We start from the raw sequence: 25,632 nt of genomic DNA, 5'->3' as shown, positions 1-25,632 counted from the left end.
TTGCATGATTACCTGGTGCCATATGTGCCCTTTGAAATCGGTCAGGGAATGCAGACATTAATAAATACAATGTAGACCACTGATATAAAGCAGTACGTTTTGCCACTTGGGTCTATATTATAAGTTTAAAACTTTAGGTAGTCGAATACCTAAAGCTTGATCTGTAAATATCGAAAGCTAGTAACCGAGAATGGCCACTTCTGCAAATTTTCCTTCAAGGAAAAGATTTGCTTGGCTGCTATGCAGAATTTGTCCTTTTGTTCAATGTAGAGCGATCTCGGAGTTGGTATATTTAGTAAGGGGGGGTGGGGGACGAAGCCCCCCTCTTGATTTGGGTTTAAACATTTTATTTATTTATTTTTTTATACAGCCAAGTGAATTCTTAACCTGTGTAGAAGTGGCCATTCGCGGTTTTTAGCTTTCGATATTTACAGATCGAGCTTTAGGTATTCGACTACTTAAAGTTTCAATCTTATAATATAGGCCCTTGCCACTTATGTAGTTTGCCTTTTCAGCAGTCCTGTCTAGCACTATATGTTGATGAAAGGAAAATAAATATTACCTACTTTGTAGCTTGATTTGCTAAAGCAGATTCACCAGTGCTCACTTGCTCAAAGTAATAGACTAAAAGTAGCCCTCCTTCAAGAAGAAAACAGTGGATTGGAAAACAATAGGGCTGATTCAGAAAGGTTACCAAGGGGAGTACACCTTATGGTAATCATTTCTGATTCAAGACAGCCCTACCAAGGTAATTTAGCATGAAGATGTGCGGCACCATTATGGGTTGTCTCTGCAGCTTTCATACCTCGCAATCTGCATGACAGGGGAAATAGGAACAAAAGCCTTTGAAAAACAGGAACATCCAGCTAAAAATCTGGACATATAAGTAGCATAAAATATGACTGCAAATACTACATACTCATAGCTGACCTTAGGCAGAGGCCAACTAGGTGGCCACTAAAGGTGCAGCTCTAGCAGGGGCTCTTTTCCACTGTTTATTTCTTCCTTTTTTTTTTGTAGTAAAGAAATGGTTTCTTTAAAATAGGTTGAATGAAAATAGGAAAAACTGAAGAGTAAAAGAAACTGTGAGAAAAAAGGAAGAAAAAGGTAATCTGGACGGTGTAGGTAGAGCAGGATGGGGGCACCAGCTGGTGTAGGGGGGGTATGCAGCCCTTGCCTAGGGCACCAGTTGACCAAAGGCCAGTCCTGAACACTTCCCAGTTTGAGTAGGAATGCATGATACTACTCAGAACCACATATTAAAAAAAAAAAGAGTGACAAAATATGATGGAAAAAATGTAAGAATATTATCAAATATATAGTGTAAAATCTGTAGACTTTAATGAACTGTATCACAAAATTCTACCACACAAGGTTATTTTTGCTTCAGAAAAAGAAAGTTGTAAGATGTGCTTCCTCTTTTTTGCCACTAGAATATTGGTCATGCAGTGTGGTTTAATGTGTACTAGGCAGCTTCAAAAATCACACATGATGTGAGCGTTTCAGAAAATTGTACGAAGTGGTAAATGAAGCCTGAAAACAGGTACATTATAAACTGGGCCTCAGTATAGGAATGTTCCTCCAAACTACAGACAGTTGAGAGGTCTGGTGGTCATGCTAAATTCTAAAGAGGCATTCCAGGAGAGATTCCTATGCTAATTAACCTTGTGCTCTCCCCTGGAACTGCCTGCAATAAGGCATTTACACAGCTGCTCCTGGTCATGTATGTTAATGAATGTGGCCAAAGCTTGTGTTTATCCACTGCGGTAGAGGTAAATGTTGGGGAGTTTAGCAGACAGGTAGTGTTGAGGGTATGTGCATGTGTGCATGTGTGTATGTATGAGTATCTGTCTGCTTGGGAGTTTGCAGTAGAGAAGTTAGTGGGTTAATAAGATGTGTGTGTGTGTGTGTGTGTGTGTGTGTGTGTGTGTGTGTGTGTGTGTGTGTGTGTGTGTGTGTGTGTGTGTGTGTGTGTGTGTGAATGGGTGTGAGTGCAAAGTGCAATTGGGTGGGGCGACTATGTGTGAGTGTGCACATGCATGTGTGTGTGTGTGTGTGTGTGTGTGTGTGTGTGTGTGTGTGTGTGTGTGTGTGTGTGTGTGTGTGTGTGTGTGTGTGAGCGTGTGTATATGTGTGTGTGTGTGTGTGTGTGTGTGTGTGTGTGTGTGTGTGTGTGTGTGTGTGTGTGTGTGTGTGCTTGTATGCATGAATGTGTGAATGTACGGGAATGGGGGGAGGCTGTCATCTTGCATATTCCACTAGATTAAGGAGAATATCCTACAACATTGTTGGGGAAAACACTAGATACCAGGGATACCTTGTTTATAAAAGAAGACACATTACATGAGTCAGGGGTAACAACAGACACTAGGGATACTTAAAAAAAAAATTATACAACGACCCACCGTTAATATTCAAAAATGTGCACGCTGATTGGTCAGCATGCACGTTGTAAATCAGAGTTATAGTAATGGAAAAAGGTCTGGTTGCCTGGACTTTTTCCATTACTATAACTCTTTTTTTTATAGCAACGGAGAACACAGGATCTCCGTTGCTTTCTTTAAAGCTGTCTCGCTATGTTAAACTCCTTTAACATAGCGAGATAGTTTGTAAAAAGCAACGGAGATCTTGCTTTCTCCGTTGCTTTTGCCCACAGCTCTGATGTACTCTGTAGGCATATGCATGCGCAGTACATCAGAACTGCCACAGAATACCAGACAGCTGCGGAAGGGCAGCAAGGAGGCATTATACAATGCCATTATTTAAGAAAAGTAATTTTTTTTCTTAAATAATGTCATTGTATAATAGCAATAACCCACTTGACCAAACCACACCAACCGTGGGTAAATCCAGCATTACCCACACCCAGGCGTGGGTTACTGCTATAATATCATGCCTTAAAGGCACTTAGAAATAAAGAAAGACAACATGGGTTGGGGGGAACACTAGGCATCAGGAATATTTTAAACAGTGTGCTTTAAAGCACTAAAAAGGTTTCAAACCCTGCCCTCTCCCACCTCCCACAGAGAATAGTACTCCTTTGCATTACCACTGGAAACCAGGGTTAGTGTAAAATATTACTTAAAAGCGAAAATAAAAATGTAAAGTAGAAGACCCTGCACACACGACACAGGAAACAGCAGCATTAACCCACTACATTATCTCATATGAACAAGTACTTTTCTTACAAAATAATAAGTTTGACATTCTAATCTCTAGCATTATTTAATGACTGCAGTGGTTCATGAGTTATGAGGGACAGTGTGCCTGTATGGGGGGCTTCAGAACAAAGTTAAGTATAACACTAGATGACACCAGGGAGGAATTTTGAAATGTTTCTCAGAGTAACTTAAAAAGTTAGTAGAGCAACTGGTCTGCTTTACTTGTACTAGGTACAGGGGTCTTTTAGTGACCAACAGGGGACAAACTGCGGAATCTCAGGTATCAGCCACAACAATACTCCAGATTCTCGATGTCATGCTGCAGCATTTGGGGAGCATATGTGATTCCCTCATACCATACAGGAGAGAAACAATACCCTGTAGAATTTCTATGATATCTGATTTCCTGAGGCACTGGGACAATAGACTGCACCTACATTAAAATGAAGGCCCCCACTTACTGACCTGGAAAGGTATGTGAACTGTAACGTCTATCATTCCATCAACTGCCAGGTAGTCTGAAATGCACACAGAGTTATCTACAATGTGTTTGTAGTCTACCAATGCAGTTACCATGACTTTCATTTATGGCACACAAGAGGCCTTTAGCAATGGTTTGTGTGGATTGACTTCAGGCAGGGGCATCTTATTGGCTTTTTCAGGCATTCTCAGGACCCAACATCTAGGATAGGCTGAGACTGCCTCTCCCTAATTCAAATATTCAAACTTAGATTTGCAAAGATCTTTCTTTAATAAACACTTAAACAATTTTTACACGCTGTAGACTGGGGGTATCAGCCTGGGTCAGATAGAAAGAGATGTATTACTGGTTTGCATGTTTAGTTTTTGTTCCCTGGGTAAGACCTGTGTCATATAAGTGTATGTTTTCACAGGAAGGCAGGAGCTTTAAAGTTAGCTATTTATTCAAATCATGTGGCATGGAATGAAAGTTGTACAATTTAAAAAAGTAAGTTATTTGCCTTACTGTAATTATGGAACCATGTTTTTAACTTGACAAAGCAAGCCTAGTAAAGCTATTCAGACTAATCTGTATCTCTGCAAGGCTCACCACATCAAACTATAAAATCCTTTTTCAGACAAGTCTACTTTCAGTTCACTCATCTTCACGCTACAGTGATGTATCCTGAAGATAAGAAACAAAGACACTTTAAACTTAATTTGTTAAATAAAATAGAAAGTAGTACTACTAGTACAATAAATAAAGAGACCCAGTTGTTTACTGCAGCCAGATAAAAAGCACAGGATCTTTAAAAGCCCATGATGGCTACTAAATAAAGCAGCCAGTGATTTTACGGACAGTTCACATACATTCTGGTTTATCATTTATATTTTTATAAATGCAGCTTTGAATACCAGCCTTCATTCATCTGTTTCAATGGACTATGTCAGAGCATACATTTACTATGCAGTCTTAAATTTAAATTCTCAATTTTCACTCATATGTGACCACTCGCAGCTCAACACAGTGTCTTCTTATTGAAGAGATTCTACTTTTGTCCATATATTGACCCATTCCACTTTATGCTCCAGTATTTTAATTTATTAAAAATGAGACTTCATTACCCCAAGACATGCAGTTCACAATCAACAAAAGCTCATATGTGAATGTGGTAAAAACTTAAGAAACTTTCAAGTATGTTGACACTTTCTCTTGTTTATGACTAAACAGTTGTCATTCAAACTGTTTTGAGTTATGATTCACATGTACACTGTTGCATCATCCCAGCTGTTCTTACATAATGTTTTTAATCTTGTATAGTGATTACATCTAAGCACCGTAGTAAACAAAAGTTAATTAATAAATGATAGCAAAGGGTTACAGCTGATGCCAGCAGTATTCATAAGTAGAAAAGCTGTTACTATTGTGAGTGACCTTTCCTTCCAGCTCCGTTAGTAGAATTATGTCAGGTGATTTATTTGTACAGATTCCCCAGAGCATCATGCAGTACAAGATTTAAATGACTTTTAATCTTGATTCTGAAATGAAGCAAAAATCCTAAACAAAGCACTTCTGTTTATGTGACTGACCAATAACAAATCATAGCTATACGATGTTGGAACTTCTAAAATATATTCATTTATTTACATTTTGAGTTTGTGGATTGAACTCAAAGACCATTCACAGTACAGAGCCAGGAGTGACTCTCCAGACATATGCACGATAAACAAATTGGCCAGGTAGACTATATTTTAGGGTTATTACAGTACAACTCATTTGGAGTCTTTCACTGAAGGGGCAGACAACTTTTTCATATGTAAAAAGGGATGGCACCTACAGCTCAAAGAAGCACAGGCCCCAAGGAATCACGAATTCACAGTTATGTCAGGTGAATAAGGTTATCTGATTATAAAATCAGCGCAGTACTCCAATGTGGGTATATAAGCATGAGATGATTATACTCCAACAAGAAATAGTGCCAAAAGGCACAGAAAGTCACTGATGTAGTTAGGGCTGGAGGGCATCCTGGAGTGATGCCCTGCTTAAATAATTTGGTGGACTGAAAGAAGGTTGCCACAACAATAAAACACTCACATGAAAGCCAAGAAGCTGCTGTTGTAATCTTGTACCATAATGTTAAATACTGTGCCTTGTCTTTTTATATTATTATATGCAACACCGTAGGAGATGCAGAATAAACATTATGGCATTTGCAGAATTCCTAGAGTGTAATTCTGCCCTTTTACAAGTTCATCCCCTTTAGCAAACTCTACTATGTCCTTGGGCCATGGACCAGCAATGCCCTGTCACAGTATATCCGAACTGTCACTAGCACCTTTACCTTTATTTATGGACTTAAAAAAAATTTGGCATTAGCATCAAACCCCTTTTTTCCCATTTTGTATATGGAGTCAGTGTGTCACATCAACAGTGGTTATCATCTAGAGCCACTATTCACAATGCTGGGTGGTTAGCTCCTGCTGACAAACTTGAATGCCATTGCCTGATATTCTGAGTACAAGTAAACATTGTTTTTTCAATTACCCTATGCATGGTCACCTATATTTGTAACCATTTCTGTCTCGTATAATTTCACTACACTGAAATAATCACTTTACATGTCTGTGTTTAGTCTATACTAGATACAGCCATTATACCAAATTCTTCTTTAACTGACTATGCTGTACCATCCAAATATATGTATGTTTATTAGTTCAAGACTTGTGTCCCTTCAGGACCCATGTTAGCACTTGTTTCTAGGTCTGGAACAGAAGGAACTTTCAGGATTTAGAGTTTTACATTGTTTCAGGTGTTCAACACTGTAGGCTTCAGAATAGTTTAGTCAACATTACCTGACTTGGGGGGGGGGTCTACATTATGTCCGCAAAAACCCCTTTCAGTGAACGACTGTTCGCCAAATGATAACCAGTGAAATCTAACTCCCTCGAATGACCATGCCAGCAAATTTTTCCTAGGGGAAAAAAAAAACACTTGGCCAACCTAAAACCAGAGAAAATTTAAAACCCTTCAAAGTAGGGGCTTCACCCTCCACACTACCTAACTAAATATACCAACTCCGAGATCGCACTACAGTGGGGAAAAGGGCAAATTCCAGATGATGATCAATTGTTTTTTTCCCCTAGGAAAAATTTGCTGAAATGGCTGGTCGTGGGAGTAAGATTTCACTATAGATCTAGTTTTGGAGAGGCAGTGTCAAACATCTGCTAGTAGCCATATATATAAATGTATGTACATATATATATATATATATATATATATATATATATATATATATATACACACATATATATATATATATATATATATATGTGTGTGTGTGTGTGTGTGTGTGTGTGTGTGTGTGTGTGTGTGTGTGTGTGTGTGTGTGTGTGTGTGTGTGTGTGTGTGTACAAATATGCTATATTGGTGATGCACATGAATCAACCAGACGCACTTAATTAAAAAAAAAACCAGCAAACCTTACCTTTTGTTAAAATGCTGTTTTCTAAAATGAGTAAACTGATCAAAAAAAAAGAAAACAATTTCCCCTATCAGTTAAAAAAAAAAAAAAAAAAAACTTGCAAACATTATTTGTATAAGTCATGGTACAGTTAGGGAAAGTGAGTTTAGCACTTTCAGGTGTAGGATTGGGGTTAGTTAGCACACATGATTAAGGAGTTGGTAAGCGGGCTTTGCCCCACAGTATCCTCTTACTCATGTGTGCTAACCCTGACCCTACCCCTTCCCCTGCAACTAATCCCCAAACCTGCACATTAAGGTACTAGATACCCTTTCCCTAGCAGTTTGACTAACAAGAAAAAAACACACACACACACACACACACACACACACACACACACACACACACACACACACACACAAGGGAATTCTGAAACCTCTCCAGTGGGACAGGGAGTTGTGCTGAGTCACCTGTAATGCCGTGGTGCTACTTGAGCAGGGCTTTTACATATCCTAACTCACCCCTTTATGCTCCTACCTAAGTGGTGACATGTTCCTCATCTGCCTTGGCCAAGCATGTAATATATCAGTTGCACCACTCTGGTATCACCACTGCCTTTGTTGTGCCTGGCTGTACTACCCCAGTAAATCCTCAAACCTTCCCTCCCTGAAAGGAGAGATGAGCAGGCATAAGCCTTGTCATTTCTCTCCCCTTGCTGTCCCAGCGCTGTCACAATGTCAGAGCCACTAACGGAACTCTGTTTAGCTGAGTCATAGTCAGGACTTTATCCTATTATGCCAAGGGAGCTAAAATGAGGTACATTAGTAATAAACATTTATACCTCTTCATATATGTGTATGTACCTATTTATCTGTATGCACGTCTGTCTGTCTGTCTCCCTCTCTCTACTTGCATATATTACATATATGTATGTATTTTTCCACTTACAGTCTTAAGATGAGCTTATGAGGCACGCGTGTCTTTTTACAGATGTAACCCAGAAGTACTATCTGGTTAAGTGACTTACTCTGTTGCAGAGTACGCAATGGGAGACTGAGGGAATCAAATTCAAGACTAGCCAAGATCGTGCCAAGATCGTGCCAAGATCGTGCCAAGATCGTGCCAAGAACGTGCCAAGATCGTGCCAGGATCGTGCCAAGAACGTGCCAAGATCGTGCATGCTATATTTGTACAGGCAGTGTTAAATGCACAGGCAGATGTCAAACTCACTCTGTGACGTGTAAATCATGGAGTCTCAAGTCTGGCTTAAGTCTGCCTATACTAAGTAAAAAGCAAATACCACCCACCATCTCCCATAAAGTTATACCAATTATATTAGCTTTCTGTATACTTTTTTCATTTACTGGATCTTGTAAAATGTATAAATAACCTGACAACATTCACTCCAGTAGTATCACTATTTCCTGAAAGTATGATGTACTACATCTTTTAAATACCATTGAAGTTTCACCTGGAAGCCGTTCCTTTCCTGGTGGGTCAGTCAGCAGTAATAGGGATCTTTAGTTTATGACTACCAGAATGTCTGCTATGCTGTGCTGTTAGAGGTTACTTTTTAATTGAATGGCTTGCCATTCATCATAATTCAAAGTCTGTTCCATTTTTCTGAAATACCAGAAATGCCACCTGCTTTATCTCCCACAATGCTTTAATAAAGGTAGGAACAAATGTCTTTGCACTACCGCTTCTGTGCTTTACTTGGATCATTTTTTTGCTGGATACCTATCTTCTAAGTTTATAACAGAGGCTTTTTCTGAGCAAAATGTTTCAAAGCAGGAGATATATTCAGTTTACAGTATGATAATGAAGTGAAATGACCAATTAAACAAATCTGTCTGTATCTAGTGCATTCTTACATGGTGACCTCTACATCTTAGTGTATTTTTAAAATAGTGTGCTGGAACTAAAATAACCTTCCATGATATTCGAAATTCGAAAATGCAGATTGCAAATGTCTTTGGACACATATTTTTGTGTTTTATCAAAGCCTTTCTAGCCAGTGCTATATGCATTAGGGACTTTGCTTTCTAGGAATGATAGATGGCAATCCTAAAACATTTTGCTGAAAAATGATTTATTATATATTTTAAGGCTGCACCACAGTTCACTCTTTGAGGCCCGACATATAAAACTATGCCATCTAGTGGAAAGAGTGGATACGCGAAATATAATATCTGAAACATAATTATGATGCGGTAGTGGTAATGTTTAATATATAACTGTGCGAAGTTCTTACAGCCGTCTGCACCTTTTAAGAACCTGTCATCTAAAATTATTTCCAGGTAGGTTTCTAAGGTAATACTTATTATTGAAAAATCTGTTTTTTATAGTCTTTGAATAATATATTTTAAACTCAAAGGAGCATTACCTTTATAAGTTGGAAGGACCACTACTACTTAACAAAAGAGATGAAGTATATGTCTTAATTTGCCAGTGCCTAAGTAGTATTTTAGCATGTAATACCAAACTGTATGCAAATCTAATACACAAACTATTATCAAAAATGTCCACCTCACCTGTGGTAAAATGATGTACTCACCTAATAAGAATTATGCTGAAGAGACGTTAAAAACACAGTTATCTACAAACTGCTTACGTAAGTATGGTTATTACACGGTGGACATGACTTTCTGTCTGGCTACTATTTACTATTTACACTAAGCTTTGATGCTATATAACAGACATTTAACACTCATGCCCCCTTCTGCTTTCTGCTTTCTCTGCATTCACATTCAGTTACTTCCACTAGCGCTTGTTATGCTCAAGTATTCCTTGCTGTCAAGTGCTCTGTTCTCTCCGCAGCTGTTTTTTCACTGCCCTGTTTCCTGTTTTGCCACTCTGCCTTCCTATTATCGTCTTTGTGAATCTCTGAGTTGTTTCTCAGTCATTGCCTAATTCTCCTACACCACTTTTTTTTCTCTCTCCGTCAGTCATTCTAACAGAATACATTAACTGTCATCTTCTTGATTTGTTTTATTTTGTATATATTATAAGTGTGTGTATCTGTATAGATATACATGAATATATTAAAGTTAAGAGGCTATATAATGCTTATTTCTGTTTGCCTACCTGGCTTACTTTAGTTGCATATATTGCCATAATCATATGATACATTATTTGTATTTTCCGATTTCCACTGTGTATTGTTGTTTTTCTTGTACAATTCTGTAGTTAGTGTTTGCACTTTGCAATGCACTTTTTCTGTCCTTCCACTGAAAATAATTTATTTTTCCCAGCTGGCTATCCTGTTTATTAAAACAAACAAGCAATAGAATGAAGAAACAAATTATCTAACCAAAACCAAACAGATAAATAAAAACAATGTCTGCCTGCCTAAACTGTACGGGCAAGAGTATGCTCACTGATGAACTGGAATAAAGTGATGATGGGTAATTTGTTTTAATCATCTTTAAACAATGAGTCTTTATCATCTTTAAACAATGAGTCTTTGCCAGCTTAATAGTGGGATTGCATGTCAAGCACACGATGAGTTTACGTAAAACTTTTCACATTTGTTCCAGGGTGGAAGACAGAAGTGTGGTAATATTAAGACACTGGTTGTCAACTTCTTTCATGTCAAAGTTTAAAATTCTAAATTGTTATCAAGGGAGAAATTGTGAACAAGACTATGGGCAGTTCCTGTCAGTATAAAGCCACACCAAGAAAAGCTTTTGTTGCTAGAAACAAAAACATGCAAGACATTTGTCTTATGTATCCAGTGGACAGGAAACCAGAGACTTCTGTCTGAATCCCAGACACACATTTTAAGATTCATCAACTTCTGCTGAGAGACCTCACTACACAGTAGTTCATGTCAGGTAATGTTAATTTAATTATTTCACTGCAGTTTTAGCTGTTGTGATGACAGAAGCTGACAAACAAGTGGCATCACACATAAATTCAACTGCAGTAAAAGTGAACGTGCAATATACAGTGTAATCCAAACTGCAGCAAGGCTGAAGAATACTCATTTTGAAAAGTTGCTTATGAACTTGGGGGCTTCAGTGGTGTGCTGATATGATCTTTGCACTGGACTGCAAGTCAAATGTGTGCTGCAGTTTAACGCTTACCGTGTGAACTACAGGGACTAATCTGCAGCACATCTCAAGATGTTTTTCACTAAGAATGACCTAAGTGATGTCACCTATAGGCTGTATAGTCCACTTTAATTTATTATGGTTTGACGTAAAATTAAGTTCTGAATGCTCTGATCTATAACCAAAGCAACAGCTGAACAGAACTGCTACACACTCTTCCTGGAAGACTGAAACAGCACAGCACTGGCAAAACAATGCAAGCCAAATGGTCACTATAATGTGCCTTTTTAATTCAGTAGATTTTATTAATTTGTAGCATCAGTCATAAACCTGGAATAATGCAACAAAAATGTAATCATGGCACAGAAATACACTAAGAAGTATAACCCTTACATCAATCATCTCCTTTTACAATTTCCTCAAAATACAGCTACCTAGAATTTCACTAAAATATTTATGACTTGTATGGCAGACAGGACCGGGAACAATATTCTATAGAGTCTGCTTCTTTAACATGAGGCAAAACTGCTGCTAACCGTCTTCCAACACTCATCATGTCTGCATGTTCATTTCATTCTACTTTATTATTTCATTTAATTTAGTACATTTTAAATATATTCTATTTTCTCTTTTTCCACTTCTGAAAATGTAGGGCAGGATGCAATATTACTTAGGTAAAGTATTAGTGTGTTGTTAGCAGAAATGTTATGCTTATGAGGTGTGTGTGTGTGCCGTTTGTCCATTAGCATCCATATTGTATTATTTATGTTTTTTCTTTTGCATTGGAATTGTGAAACTGCTAATTGAGCTACTGAAATATATAATGTCAAGAAACTTAACAAATGATAAATCCAACTGCATTCCAACAAGAACTTTCAGAAATGTTTCTTGAAAGTAAACTAAATTATTTGTGATAGTTTCAGGAATCATTTGTGAAATTCTTCCAGTTGATGTTACATTTCTTTATTCATCAAGTGAAGTACTGGCTAACAGAGCCACTCCTGCATTAAATAAATTGGAGCATAATATGCAATGCATGACTAGAACAGTGGTGAATTAACTGCTCCATGGGCCACTAGCAATATTCAAACCATGGACATTCCATCTTATTCTTTTATGGACAATGCATACATGCATGTTTTTTGGATTCACCTTGTTGACTGTTTTAAATGCATACTTACCTACCAGGTTGTTTTAAATTACATGTATTGTTCAATAAAACAAATTATATGTGCTTGTTTTAAATATGAGTAGTCTTGAACATGCTTCTAGCAAGAAGTAAAACAAAATTTATTAAATACTAATAAAAAATACCCATTTCAGAACATTTCATCTAAGAAAGATAACTTAAACTGCTGTCATTTTGTTGTGATCTTTACATAAACTTGCTCTGACATCTCAAATGACAGATTGAGATTTAAGAAAATGGCCATAATATAGTATCCCAGTTTGCTTTAAAAAATGCACACTAGCCCTGCAAAGCCAGACTAATGATTGTTTAGCTTGATCATGACAGCAGGGTCAGTTACATCACCATTGTTGACTATATACACCTCAGATGTCCAATTGTGATAAAAAATAAATATAAATAAAATTATTAATTTCAAGTTTGTTTTACACAAATTATAGTCAGAGAATAAACTATTACAACTTGCTTCACACAACTGTAAACTAGTCCTGCAAACCAATAATATTTAAACTGAGCAAGTGACAAGAGAGTGGGTTACTTTCATTCACAAACAGCCCTCAGCACCACCCATCAGTTATAGCCACTTTGTTGTGTACACCTTGTCTGACTGCGTTAAAAAAAAACATAAAAGCACTTAGCCTCTTAGTATAAGAATGACGGTCAAAGTCAAAAATAATAAGGAACAAAGGGCCAAAATCAGGGACATATTTTAAATATTGTTCTTAAATACTTAGAAAGTTGATAGAATAACAGCTTTTGCATTAGCATGCATTTTCCAAAGGACCCAAGTCTGAAACTCAAATGTCTGCCGTTATGTAGATACTGCAGTGCTCAGTGGTTTACCACAAACGACATATTTTATGAGGAACAGACCTGAAATATGATGCAACATCAGAAATAGATTCAACTTTGTTTTACACAAACAGTAGCCAGAGAATAAATCATTCCACCTTATTTCAAAGAAATACTAACAAAGCCTGCAAAGCCAGCCTGAATGAACAGCAAAAGAGTAAATTATTTACTCACAGCTAGCCCTTACCCCAACCCAGCAGTTATAGCTACTTTTCTGACTATGCACACTTCAGATGCCTGATTGTGATAAAAATGGCCCTAATTCACTTCAACTTTGTTTCAGAAACAATAGCTCCTATGGAAAAGTATTTATTTCCAGTTTGCTTCCCACAAATCACATTAGTGCTGCAAAGCTAGCCCAGAATACTTGAAGAAAGACTGCATAGCACAGACAGCCATACATATCAACCTCAGACTCAGAGAAACAAGCCAAAAATAATGATAGAACTATCCTCAGTTTTGGTGTTCCAATGCATGAGGTAACACGCAAAAACAGCAGTCTTAAAATGAGGACGATCTTAGCAAAGTATGCTTGTTTTAAGAAGGTGATAAAATTGCTGCATTCAGCTTTTGTGCTATCCTCAGTACATTCTACTGTAGGCAACAGTAATATCTTATGTGGATTACATTGAAAGAAAGATTCATGATCCTTGTGTTAAGACTGAAGTAATAATCTGTCTATTCAGGAACCATAAGTACCAAGAGCTATGAAGAAACACACATTTAAAAGTCATTTTTCTTAATGCTGCAACTAGGTTGAATGATGATAAACTAATTGAATTTCTCCTACAGTTGCTCGGAATTTTACCTTTTAAGGCTTCCACAAAATGTGAGCTCACACTGACATATTTTTACTATTCCATTAAACAGTTAAATATCTGTATTTCATAAGCATGCTGTTACTTGTCTGGAGATAAACAGCAATCCTACTCTCATTGCTGCTTGTTAATTTATCATGCTATGATTGACTCATTGACACTGATTTTTAATAAATCTGGTTAATCCTGAGACTTCTGCTTGGCTCATTGCCAAATGTGTTACCATGCTTCTCTTGTAATTTTTGTGTTACATGTTCTTTTTTATTACAGAACCTTTGTAAGTGAACACACTTGGTAAAAAGAGTATTGAATTTTAAGTAAATACATGGGTCAACAAGGAATATTTGTGCTGCAAACCATATACCATTTCATATAATTAGTTAAATAAAAATGTTCCATTGATTAATACCAGCCACATGATTCTTATAGTGATACTTCATTCCAAATGGCCATATGACTATCACATTTATTCTCCTCAACTTTTCATCAGTAAAGTTTTCATAAACATTTGCTTCCCAAAGTGGACAGAATAAACTAAAAGCAGCCTCTTAAAAAGTTGTCCTGCAAACAAAATGTCTTGCATTTCAACAAGAAATGACTGCAGCTGTCTGCTAACTGCCTATAAATTTTTGGTTGCCTGATTGGACTTTGAAAAAAAAACATACTTACCTCATGCAACCATGATTTTAAGATGCTCTTTCAGACAAGGAATCTATCACCTTCTACTATCCATGTAATATTAGCAGCCAGTCCTCTTGTTGTCATCCCAATGAATTTCAACTTTTTTTCTAACAAAATCATTATCCAAGTAAGTAAGTAATCAAGGGCTAACTTTTCAAGCCCCAGGAAGCAACATTTAGCCTAAATGGTGGATTATTTTTATTTGTAAGTAGTTTAGGAATGGAACATATTACTGGAGTCCTTGTCTTTGGTACTTTCAAAAATTAATTATGTGCAAACATCAATATTTGCATATATTAACACATTCTTATATTACTAGATATATATGTAGAATTATACAAATGACTGCAGTGATAAATCATCTGCAAAAAGGGTGACCATCAACAAACTCAGGGAACCACACAACCATAAGTTTGACTAGTTTTACATGCAAGACCATGGAAAGAATTATTGTGGACCTGATAAACAAAGGCAGAGGAAATCTTCAAACACTGGACAAATCCCAGTTTGGTTTCATCAAGGGTAGGACATGCCTACTAAACCTGATGGACTTCTTCAAGAAGGTCACTAGAATCATGGAGAAAGGGCAAACTGTGCATACTACCTACCTTGGCCTGGTAAAGGCATTTTACACCATACCTCATTCTGGTATTAAAGACAAACTCACAAATTTAGACATAAATACCTATGTCATCCAATGGGTAGCCAAACAGCTTATGGGTACAACACATGAAGTTAGGGTGGGGAATCTACCTCCACCAAGACACCTGTTGCTAGTGGTGTGCTGCAGATCTCAGTGCTAGGACCTCTCCTGTTCAGAATATACTTTCTTTAGTCAAGAGAAATGTAGAGGGCCTTTAGTTGACCAAATCTGCTGATGACTATAGGCTGGGTGGAATCACTGAATCCCTCAAAGATGTAGATTTCCTCCAGGGGGTCTGAAACAGCTAAATAACTGGTGCCAGAGCCATGGCTTAAAACTCAATGCAAAAAAAGAGAGAGAAAGAGAGAGAGAGAGAAAAAAGAAATCATAATTATACCCTTTGGGAAGACCACCAGACCTGCAAATTACAACGCTGATTGCACTCTCCTAAGAGTAGACCCATTGGTAAGGGACTTGGGGCCTCAGGTTGATGGCAGCATGAACTTTGATCACCATGTGTCCATAACAGTGAGAAAATCCTTCTACATGGCACACGTTGTAAGGGCATGATATCCAGATATAAGGAAATCATTGCCCCACTATACAAAGCCCTCATTAGACCAATAATGGAGTATAATGTACCCTTCGGTATGTACCTCACCATACAATTGCAACAGCAGGAGGGGCCACAGAGGTTTCTCACTAAAAGAATACAGGTTGTAAATAGCATGTCCTATGCAAACTGCCTCAGAGCACTGTCCCAACTCGGTCTTTTACAAACTACAGAGGAGTGATCTATGTTTACCCTACAAAGCATTCTCTGATACAGCTCTGATGTATCTGCTAAACATTCTCAAAACAAACAGCACTGGAGTTACCTGATCTAAGGATTTAAACCTTTTCTGTGATAAAAACAAAACATGTTGGAGGGACACGTATATGTTGCAGAGATCATCCCTTTTCTGGAACAGACACCCTGTTCATGTGAAGCAGAGCTCTTCCCTAAGTCTACCCAAACACAGATGGACCACTGGATGGCAAATCACAAATTCAGCCCTGAGTTGTCACCTGTGTCCCTTATAAACGGGGCCAGCTTTTAGATGCATTAAGGCAGAGGCATATGTCATTTTAGTACTTGAGCACTGACAACTAGAAAAATTGGGGCATGAATGGCTAGACTTAAAAAAGGCTCCAGGGCCATTATCCTAGTAACCTCCTAGTCTCTGGATACCAAAGAGTATTAGCCTTCCATTTAAATGCCTTTCTTTTTCCACATTGGTTAGATGTGAGTCATTGAGATAAACAGATGCTCAGCAAAGGGAGGTATGACCCATCCTTAGAAATAATCACAATTTACTTAGGTTAAGACTATGTTTCCTCATTCTGTAGTTAATAGTTGGAGAAACTGTCTATCAGGATCAACAAATAAGACTGCTGAATGAATAGCTACATTAATATGTTATTTATTCTTAATGTCTTATCTTTTGCTATGCATTTCTGGATATTTACTTTATTAGTTCTATGTTTACTTTGAAGGTGTCTTCCCTGAACATTCATTAAATATTTGCATATATGTAATTTTAGACAAGTACTTTATTACATAAACAGCCTAGATGAATTTTGATGAAAATAACAAATAATGAAAACAGGTTTCTCTGCTGCATTTTAACCCCATTCTTATCAGGTAAATGAAGACGTGCAACAGTTACATAGCTTGGAATCACTCCAATGACCGATAAAGAAATCCTTTCTGACAGTTTAGATAAGATGGTAGCAATAATAAAGGGTATCTGGTTTTACATTTAAAATGCTTTCAGTGTACTTGATCCCATGTATATCAATCCATAGAAGACAAGCTGATTCATGATGACTGAAACAGTTTCACTTCAGCTTGAGATGTGATAGACCTAACACATCAGAAGACATAAAATAAATGTATTGGTCCTTTTGTTGCTCAGTGTTAATGCTGTTTACACATGTTACTTCCACCACCAAATATTTATATCAGTATTAATAAAATATTGTTCATTCAAGAACATTCTCATCTACTTGGCAGATATAACAGCTTCAGTTACATGCTTAAAACATGTTCAGTATCTTTTAACTTTGTAGCTAGGGCAGAGATGTTATTTTCTTATCTAATATCTCTGTACTGCAGCTCACTTAAGTAGTTTTGAGTAATTATTTGGAAGACTATTAGCAGTCGGTGGCTGTGGTAGTGCAGCGGTTAGTGTTGACACCTCATAGCAAGAGGTTCTCTGGTTCGATCCTCAGCTGGGGTGCCTTCTGTGCTGAGTCTGCATCCTCTGTGTGGTCGCGTGGGTCTTCTCCGGGTGTTCTGGTTTCCTCCAACATCCCAAAGACATGCTGCAGGTGGATTGGACACTCTAAATTGGCCCTAGGTATGAGTGTGTGCATGTGTGTGCCTTCTGTGGAAGGTTGGGCACTGGGCTGGCAACTCAACATTGTAAAAACTCCACTGCCAATCATGAGCGGACAGGTTATCTGCTGTGGTGACCCCTAACCAGGAAAAGAAGAAGAAGATTTGGAAGACTATTAGCAGAGAAGGGAAAAGAAGACAGAACTTGTTAACCTTCCTACAAAAACCAATATGCAGATGCTAATATCAATTAAGCTACACTGTAAGCTCAGTATAAATTTATTAATGGCTTAAACAGAATAATTTCTGTACTTTAATGTTTGATACAGAACCTTTTTAAATGGATTTCAGTGCCACAAAATCTACTGCCTTTAGTATAAGACCTTAGTAGACTTACAGCCTTATTTTAAAAGTAATGACTCCTGTTAATCAGTCTTGGCTCACATCTCATGACATTTCAGCTTTGGTACTTATAATGAACCTTTAGATACTACTTGTGTTGGTCATTCCAACTGACTTTTTACTGGCATTAAATTACTTAAACAACAAAAGTCACACTGTGTCAAATTAATAAAACCAGCAACATAAGCAAATCAAATGAAGATTTTACAGATGCCCATAGATTGAAGGTCCAAGCTCTTGATGGACTGCAAGCTGATATATATTCTTATAATCTAGATCACATTATGCCTGTGTTTTGCTAAGTAATACAGTCATTTCAGGCAGTCTCACCACTATGGCTGCTACCTTTTCAGTTGCTCAAAATGGGTCATTTTTATGGAAATGAGAGATTTTGCGAGACAAACCATACTTATAACTAGTGCAAAGGACTGAACCTCACTTTTTTTTGGTAAAATAAAAGCTCACTCAGACTGTGAGTTGCTTTTCCTGTTTGATATAATATCATGGTATTACACACACACACACACACACACACACACACACACACACACACACACACACACACACACACACACACACACACACACAATTGTTCCATTCAACTACTACTGGAAATTTAGGAAATATTTAAATATTTTTTGTCATAGTATGTCACAACAACTGCTGTCTACCTAACCCTTAATTGGACCCTTCATTAATCTTACTGAGGGAGCAAGAAAGGGCCCATTCATTCCCCACCTGGATCAGAGCTATGTGGCCCATTTGTTTTCTAGGTAGGGTTAGAGCACTACTAGCCCCTTTGTTTCCCTAGGAAGTAAGACTTGGGGGATGTAAGTGCACCGACTTAACACTCCCTAACCTATTCTTGCAGTAGATGTCGCTCTGCTTCATGCTGACGCTTGGGAGTCTATATACATATTACCATGCATGACTATTACTGTTTATATATTTATCATTATTCATTTATAAATAAATAAATTACCATGCCTAACCACTGTGTACTGGCTTTCGCAGTGCAAAGTCCTGCAACCCAATTCACAAATATATCCTTGTTGCACTCCAGCTTGTAGACTGGGGATAGCAGTATGCCAAGTCTGCCTCCCTATCCCTACTCAGGATGGGCAATCCAGAATCCAAGTTTCACTGATTTTCTGTGTTGTACCACTTATGTGGTACAGTAAAAGTGCCTTTCCACATGTACAAAAATAAACATAGTGCACCGCATTTACTGTCACAAGAATGGTGGTAGCAGCTAGTGTTGGAATGATCCAGAAAATAGACTTGTGCAATCCTCCATCTGCAAGAAGCAGCAACAAGAGGCAAGGAAGCAGTGAGACAATGATCCACGTCACTAACATGTCACCATGAGGAACAGAGGAGGGACTGCTAGCCCTCCCTGCCTCAAGCATGTTTACACTTCTACTTAGGCAAGCCAAGGTGAGTCAGAGTTACTAATGAGGACAGTGAAACTCAGAATTTAAAAAGCTGGAAAAGTAGCAGAGTTTGCAAGACAAGTGATCATATAATCATAACACATGCGCATGCACACACACACACACCCACAAACACGTGTATATATATATATATATATATATATATATATATATATATATATATATATATATATATATATAGTTTATTTTATTTTTCTTTAGATATGCGTTTATTTTTTGGTTACTGCTGGGCAAATGTGGGCTACTCCTAATCCTTCTTTGACGAACTCAGTCTAGTTCAGTACATGTGTTGAAGAGGCTCACAGCACTTCTTGTCAAGGTGATTCCTCCTGCCAATTAGCTTTCTTTTACAGCAGAGTGGTGACAAACTATTCCTACTTTATAGACAATCTATCCAGAATCTGGGAAGCAACTGCTTAAGGTAGAGAGGCTGAGCACTTTTAAACAAATATTGTAACACCAGCCTCTGCGAAGGGATTCCCATTCCAAGTGACCAGCTTTCTTTTCTCCATAATGATGGTAATTCATTCCTGATTATTCATGTAAATAAAATTCAAGTATATTTTATGCTATGGCAATCCAATAATTCTGCAGGACCGTGTTTAAATTTCAGTGTGCAAGGAGTTTCTCCAGTCATGGTTAGGAACCTGTTTGTAACTTTAAGGCATTCTAGAAACATCATGCAGTAGGACTTTATCATGCAAATCTCAATTTGCTATATAATTCTGCAAAACTGCATTTAATCTGTAGTGTGTGTAAGACACATCTAGCTATATGTTGTAAGCTGTTTCTGTAACCATGTAGCTTCATAGAAACATCATGCATAACTTCTGTTTTTATTGAAGAAGGTAATAAAATAAAAACACATTATGTACTATGAAGTGGTACACACTTCATCAGAAATAAAACAAAAAATACATTTGATTGAAAGTCCATTTCACCTCTTGCTGCATGGAACTGACATGTTTCTTGCACAGTACAGAGTGTTGCACATTTTGACTGATGTCACACATTGCTGTGTTCTCTGTTCCACATTGCCATCTGGCCAGACTGAGCAGTACAGCTAATGTCCATCTTCCCCACTGGGCCCTACCAGTGCCTTAGCTCCTACTCAAATACAGGTCATATGGGGAAACAGATGGGGCTTTTATCCCTCTATGCTACATAACTAGGGTGGGTTCATATTTCTTGATGCAAGCTCTATGTACAGCAACATTATAGAGAAAGAATTGAATTATTATGCCTTACAAATTCATTTTGAGATACATCTGAAGTGTTTTATCTCTTCTAATGAGTAGCTCCTAACCATGTCACTTACTTTTTTACAGAAACAGTTCCTAACAGCCAGAAGACTGAGGAGTGACTGAATGAATAAAGAAATCCGTCCCCAGAAGGAATGAACAGTGCCAAAAAAACTGCAAAACAAACGCAAAAATAAAAAGTATCATCTTTTCAAGTCTGATGAAGCACCTTTAATGGTAAGAAAGCGCTTACCTGTGGAATGTTCTCCAGCAGGGTATTAATGTACAAGTAAGTAATGCCTGCTGAAAAACGATTTTGCTGCTTCACTGCAGCATATCAAGCTGACGTGGAGCTCGGACTAAGAAAATGAAATGGCTGCCATTATTTTACGCTTGCTAAACAGTGCTTTTGCTGTTTAGCAAGTGTAAAATGTAAACAAAAAAGAAGACAACAAAAAAGATGTGTGTGTTTATGTCTGTGTGTGAGTGTATGCATGCATGTCAGTGAAAGTAAAAGTGAGTGACGTTATTTTACATTCGCTAAGCACAGCTTTTGTTGTTTAGCGAGTGTAAAATAAAAAAAGAAAAAATTAAAAATAAGGCATGTGTGTGAGAGTATATGCATATATGAGAGTAAGAGAGAGAGAGAGAGAGAGATCGATCAAGCAAAATGGAAACGTGTGTGTGCGTGTGTGTGTGTGTGTGTGTGTGTGTGTGTGTGTGTGTGTGTGTATATGTGTTTATGTTTCTGTCTGTCTGGATGTGTGAATGAATGCGTGCATGACAAATTGTTGTGTTTTACTTATTTATGTATTTTTTAAGTACTATTTTATTTTTTTAATATATTTTGGATGTAAAATGCTTCCTCCAACACCATTAACATATATTACAGCAAGTATGAAACATTAGGAGGAAGAACTATTTGACATCAAAAATATATTACAAAATAATACTTAAAAAAAATACATAAGTAAGTAAAACAGAACAATTTTACAGAGAGCCCATTCTCTAAGCACAATAATGCCCTCCAGGGTGTGTGTTAATGTGTAATTAATGCCCTTCCAGGGGTGTAGAGGCCCTCTGCCTGCAGTGTCGGGCCTCACAACACCCCTGGGTGGGCACTAATTACACATTAACACACACTTTATTGTTTGCTTATGATAAATGAGTACCAGGGAGACTTTCACAATAGAAAGAAAAGAATGATTCCTTTAATGTGTTACAAATCCTGTTACTAAAGAACAGACATAAATATACATATTTTTGAAAACATTTGTTAAATGGATAAAATGTTCTTCTTGTCCTCAAGTTTCCTTTTACTTTTGTTATACCCTACCTTTACACAGTCCTTTAAGAAGCTAATGTGTCTAATTTTCTAGAATAGGAACTATACTTGGGAACTTAATTACATGATTGACCACCATTCTAGCATGCCTATTCTTATTACTTAATATAAAATAGGAACTGTTCTTGGGACCTTAATTACATGACTAACTGCAATCTCAACATACATGTACTTATTACTTTATATGAAAATTGTCTTACCTGCTCCCTGGCCATTGTCCGAGGGAAAAAGAAATAAGGAATGGAGGTTAGCACCAGGAGTCCAGCGGCAACAAACAATCCCAGCCACCAGGCTCCTATCCATTCAGGATGTTTGTAATCGATTAGCAGTTTACCTAACGACAGACACGAAAAAATAAATGCTACTACTAACCGATATTTTTAATGCCATGACTAACTAATTTCCAGTGTAACTGTATATCTTCTCTAGTCATTTTAGTAATTTCTCTTAAACAGAGATAAATAATTTACCAGATATTTTATAGTATATAAAGACTACAACCAGGAACTAATGCACAGCAGCCTATGTATGTTAATCAGAAATTTGCTAAATTAGTTTGGTACATACGCTAAAGGATATTTCTGTAATTGTAATCACTTCTGTCTCTACAAATACAAGCACCTCTTTTTAGTGGTGACCTACAGTTTTGATCCGGTTAAGTGAGTTACTCATCAACAATATGCAATTAAGAGATTAAAAAAATCAATCTAAAAGCTACGGTATACAGTTTATTAACAGATTTCACCCTCATCCTTTTGTTATACACTGCCAGATGATATCAATAATCTGTAACAACACATTGGATACAAAGCGTTGTAATTATTACTTTGGTAGCTTGTGAGGTGTGAAACTAGAGGACAAGTACACAATAAACTAACGAAACAGGAAGCCTTATACACCATAACCACAAGATCAGATAATATTAAGTGAGTTAAAACTAGACTGATGTTTGCATAAACAGAAACTTCATACACTTTGTATATTTAGAAAATTATCATGTGTATCTCAATATGGAAGCTGCGGAATTCATACAGGACAGTACAACCAAAGTGCTCACTGATGACAGTAGGACACAAAATTAACAGTATTATGGCTGATAGTCCTGCTGCCATTGATACAGCCTCACATTTCCTTATTTTCATGTCTCAGTGACTAAAACATGAGGTTGGGGGATTCGGGATTAATCATTACAAGTGGACACTCAATAAGGAACAGCAAGAAAGTAGAGGGAAATGAGGTAAAGAGAGAGAGAAGATAATCCAGTGAGAAATAACTGCAGACAAAGTTCCACAGTCTGAGTTTCTGAATAGTGTTTTAACAAGAATCGGTATACAGTTTTGCAAGTGTGTAGTTACTATGTGAATGTTTCTAATGCTTAACCTGGAACTGAATATGAAAATGCATTGTTTGTTAATTTAAACTGGGCTGATTTTTGCAGAGGCTGAAGTGCTAGACTGAAATAGAGCACACAGAAGCTGACAGCAGAATATATTTCAAATGAAGACAATTACATCACAGAGTATAACTGTACAAACTTAGGTATCAGTATATATGTAAAGCGATATCTGGAACAGACAAGTCATGCTTCTCCCAAGTCCCTCGTGAGTTGTGACTTTCTCTGTGATTACTGAAACTTTCTGTGTTTTTGGCATAGAAGCAGTATTACTTCTCACTTTTGTAACTGTGACCTGTTGCTTTAATATGTTTAGCATTAAGCTGTCATAGGTTACAGGCTACTTACCTGTGTCAATTCGGTCCAAATCCACATGCAGGCGCAGTATTGCTCCTCCCAGCAAGTAACCAAATGCTGGACCGAACACAGCAACAGAAAACAAGATGGCTAACAGTCAAGAGAAAAACAGCATAAGTATTTCTATGTAAGATTCTGGAGAGTTACAAACATGTGATGAGCAGTTATCATAATTACAACACAAAATCTAGTAAGACTGGTATGGTTTAAAAAACTTGTTAATCCTTCTTCAGCTTCATCTGCACCTGTGTCTGAGTGCTTCTATCCGCCCTCCCAGACCCAGTCATAATCCATTCCAAGTTGACAGTCAGCTAAATACATAGCTTCTTTTACTTACCAATATACAAAAAGCATAGCAGCTAAACAGATTTAACAAATGAAGCCTATGCAAATGAGCAGTTAGTTTCCCCATAGCTGTCTCACTTGTTTACTCCAGTACTTCCCACATTCCTCAGTTTGATGTCGACGTAGCAGCCATCTTTTGTATCTCGGCCTAGTCACTATTATATAACATATCTGAGTTCCTTATTTTCAAAGAAAGCTGAGACTCTCATCTCTCTCTGATACAACATTTTGCTGCCGTTGGTAAATTTCAAAATACCAGATGTAGGATCCCAGTGCAGGATGATCTGGTATAAAGACCAATGTCCATTTTGAAGTCAGTTTTCTGTAGTGGGTGTGTCGTACACTACTGAATATAATTTGGTGTGCAAACTGCTCAAGACATTATGGAGGAGCACAGTGTAAAAGCACATGTATTAACAGTAAAAGAACAACCCTGCTACTAGAATGGGCTATCCTGAGTACCAGTTATATTTTAATTTTTACATTTTTCTACTTTTCAATCCAGAGGTAGATTAAGTAGTCTTTAGCTGTTGTCATTAACACTGTTTCTTCATTTCTGGAGAATAACTGCATCTGTAACCTTGAAGTCATCAGGAGCCAATTTTTATATTGTGTATGCTTACCTTCTTTTTCTTTGATTGCATGTTTTTGCACTTTTCCAGTGCAATTTGCTTCAGTAACTATGCTGATTTTTTTTGCAGGGGGTGCACAGTTTCCCTGATTGTTTTATTGTGATCAACTTAGCTAGTTTAAATATTTTAAATGCTTGTTAATGATACCACTAAAGACTAAACCTCCCTAGAATTCTGCCCCCTAACTCTCTCTCTCTCTTTCTCACACACACACACACACACACACACACACACACACACACACACACACACACACACACACACACACACACACACACACACACACACACACACACACACATTACATGTCTACATACTTCTAGGAAGATGCTCAGTCTCCCAAAAACACTATCAATCTCCTTGCTACATCTCTCTTTTGAAAAACAGAAGGGGACACTTACATCTAACACACCTACCTGTAATGTAAAAAGAAAATGAAATAAAATAAACAGTAAATAGAGGAGACATTTCCTTCTCTTCTGGAAGCTGCTGCCATACTCCTGTTGTTCACTTTTGTGAAAGGTCTCATTGTTCTTCTTCTTTTTATTGGTGGTGAATCTTCAGGAGAACACAAATGGGCCAGGATACCCCACAAGCTGTTTAATTATGTAAACACATCTGGTTCACTACTAACTCCCCCAGAATCACCACTACTCACACTTCCAAAATCACTGTGACTCAAATAATTTCCTTTGGCATACTATAGGGGAGGTGGTGGAGTCTTTGTGGGGTCTTATGTGGGAAGATCAAGTGCATCGTTGGGT

The 25,632-nt window shown here is 37.5% G+C and overlaps 1 protein-coding gene across 1 annotated transcript in view; it reads right to left on the bottom strand.

Annotated features, from left to right (window-relative positions):
* Positions 1 to 25,632, bottom strand: part of SLCO2A1 (solute carrier organic anion transporter family member 2A1) — a 212,464-nt gene that overhangs the window by 96,062 nt on the left and 90,770 nt on the right. The window contains exons 5-6 of the mRNA XM_044070455.1: positions 23,883 to 23,981; positions 22,342 to 22,475 (exon numbers count right to left, since the gene is read on the bottom strand). Of these exons, the coding sequence (XP_043926390.1) occupies positions 22,342 to 22,475; positions 23,883 to 23,981 (233 nt within the window). The remainder of the gene's footprint in view (positions 1 to 22,341; positions 22,476 to 23,882; positions 23,982 to 25,632) is intronic.

This window comes from Protopterus annectens, chromosome 4.part1, assembly GCF_019279795.1.
Source record: "Protopterus annectens isolate FY-2018-M chromosome 4.part1, PAN1.0, whole genome shotgun sequence".
Lineage (NCBI taxonomy): Eukaryota > Metazoa > Chordata > Ceratodontiformes > Protopteridae > Protopterus > Protopterus annectens.
This window is presented reverse-complemented; position numbering and strand designations above follow the sequence as displayed.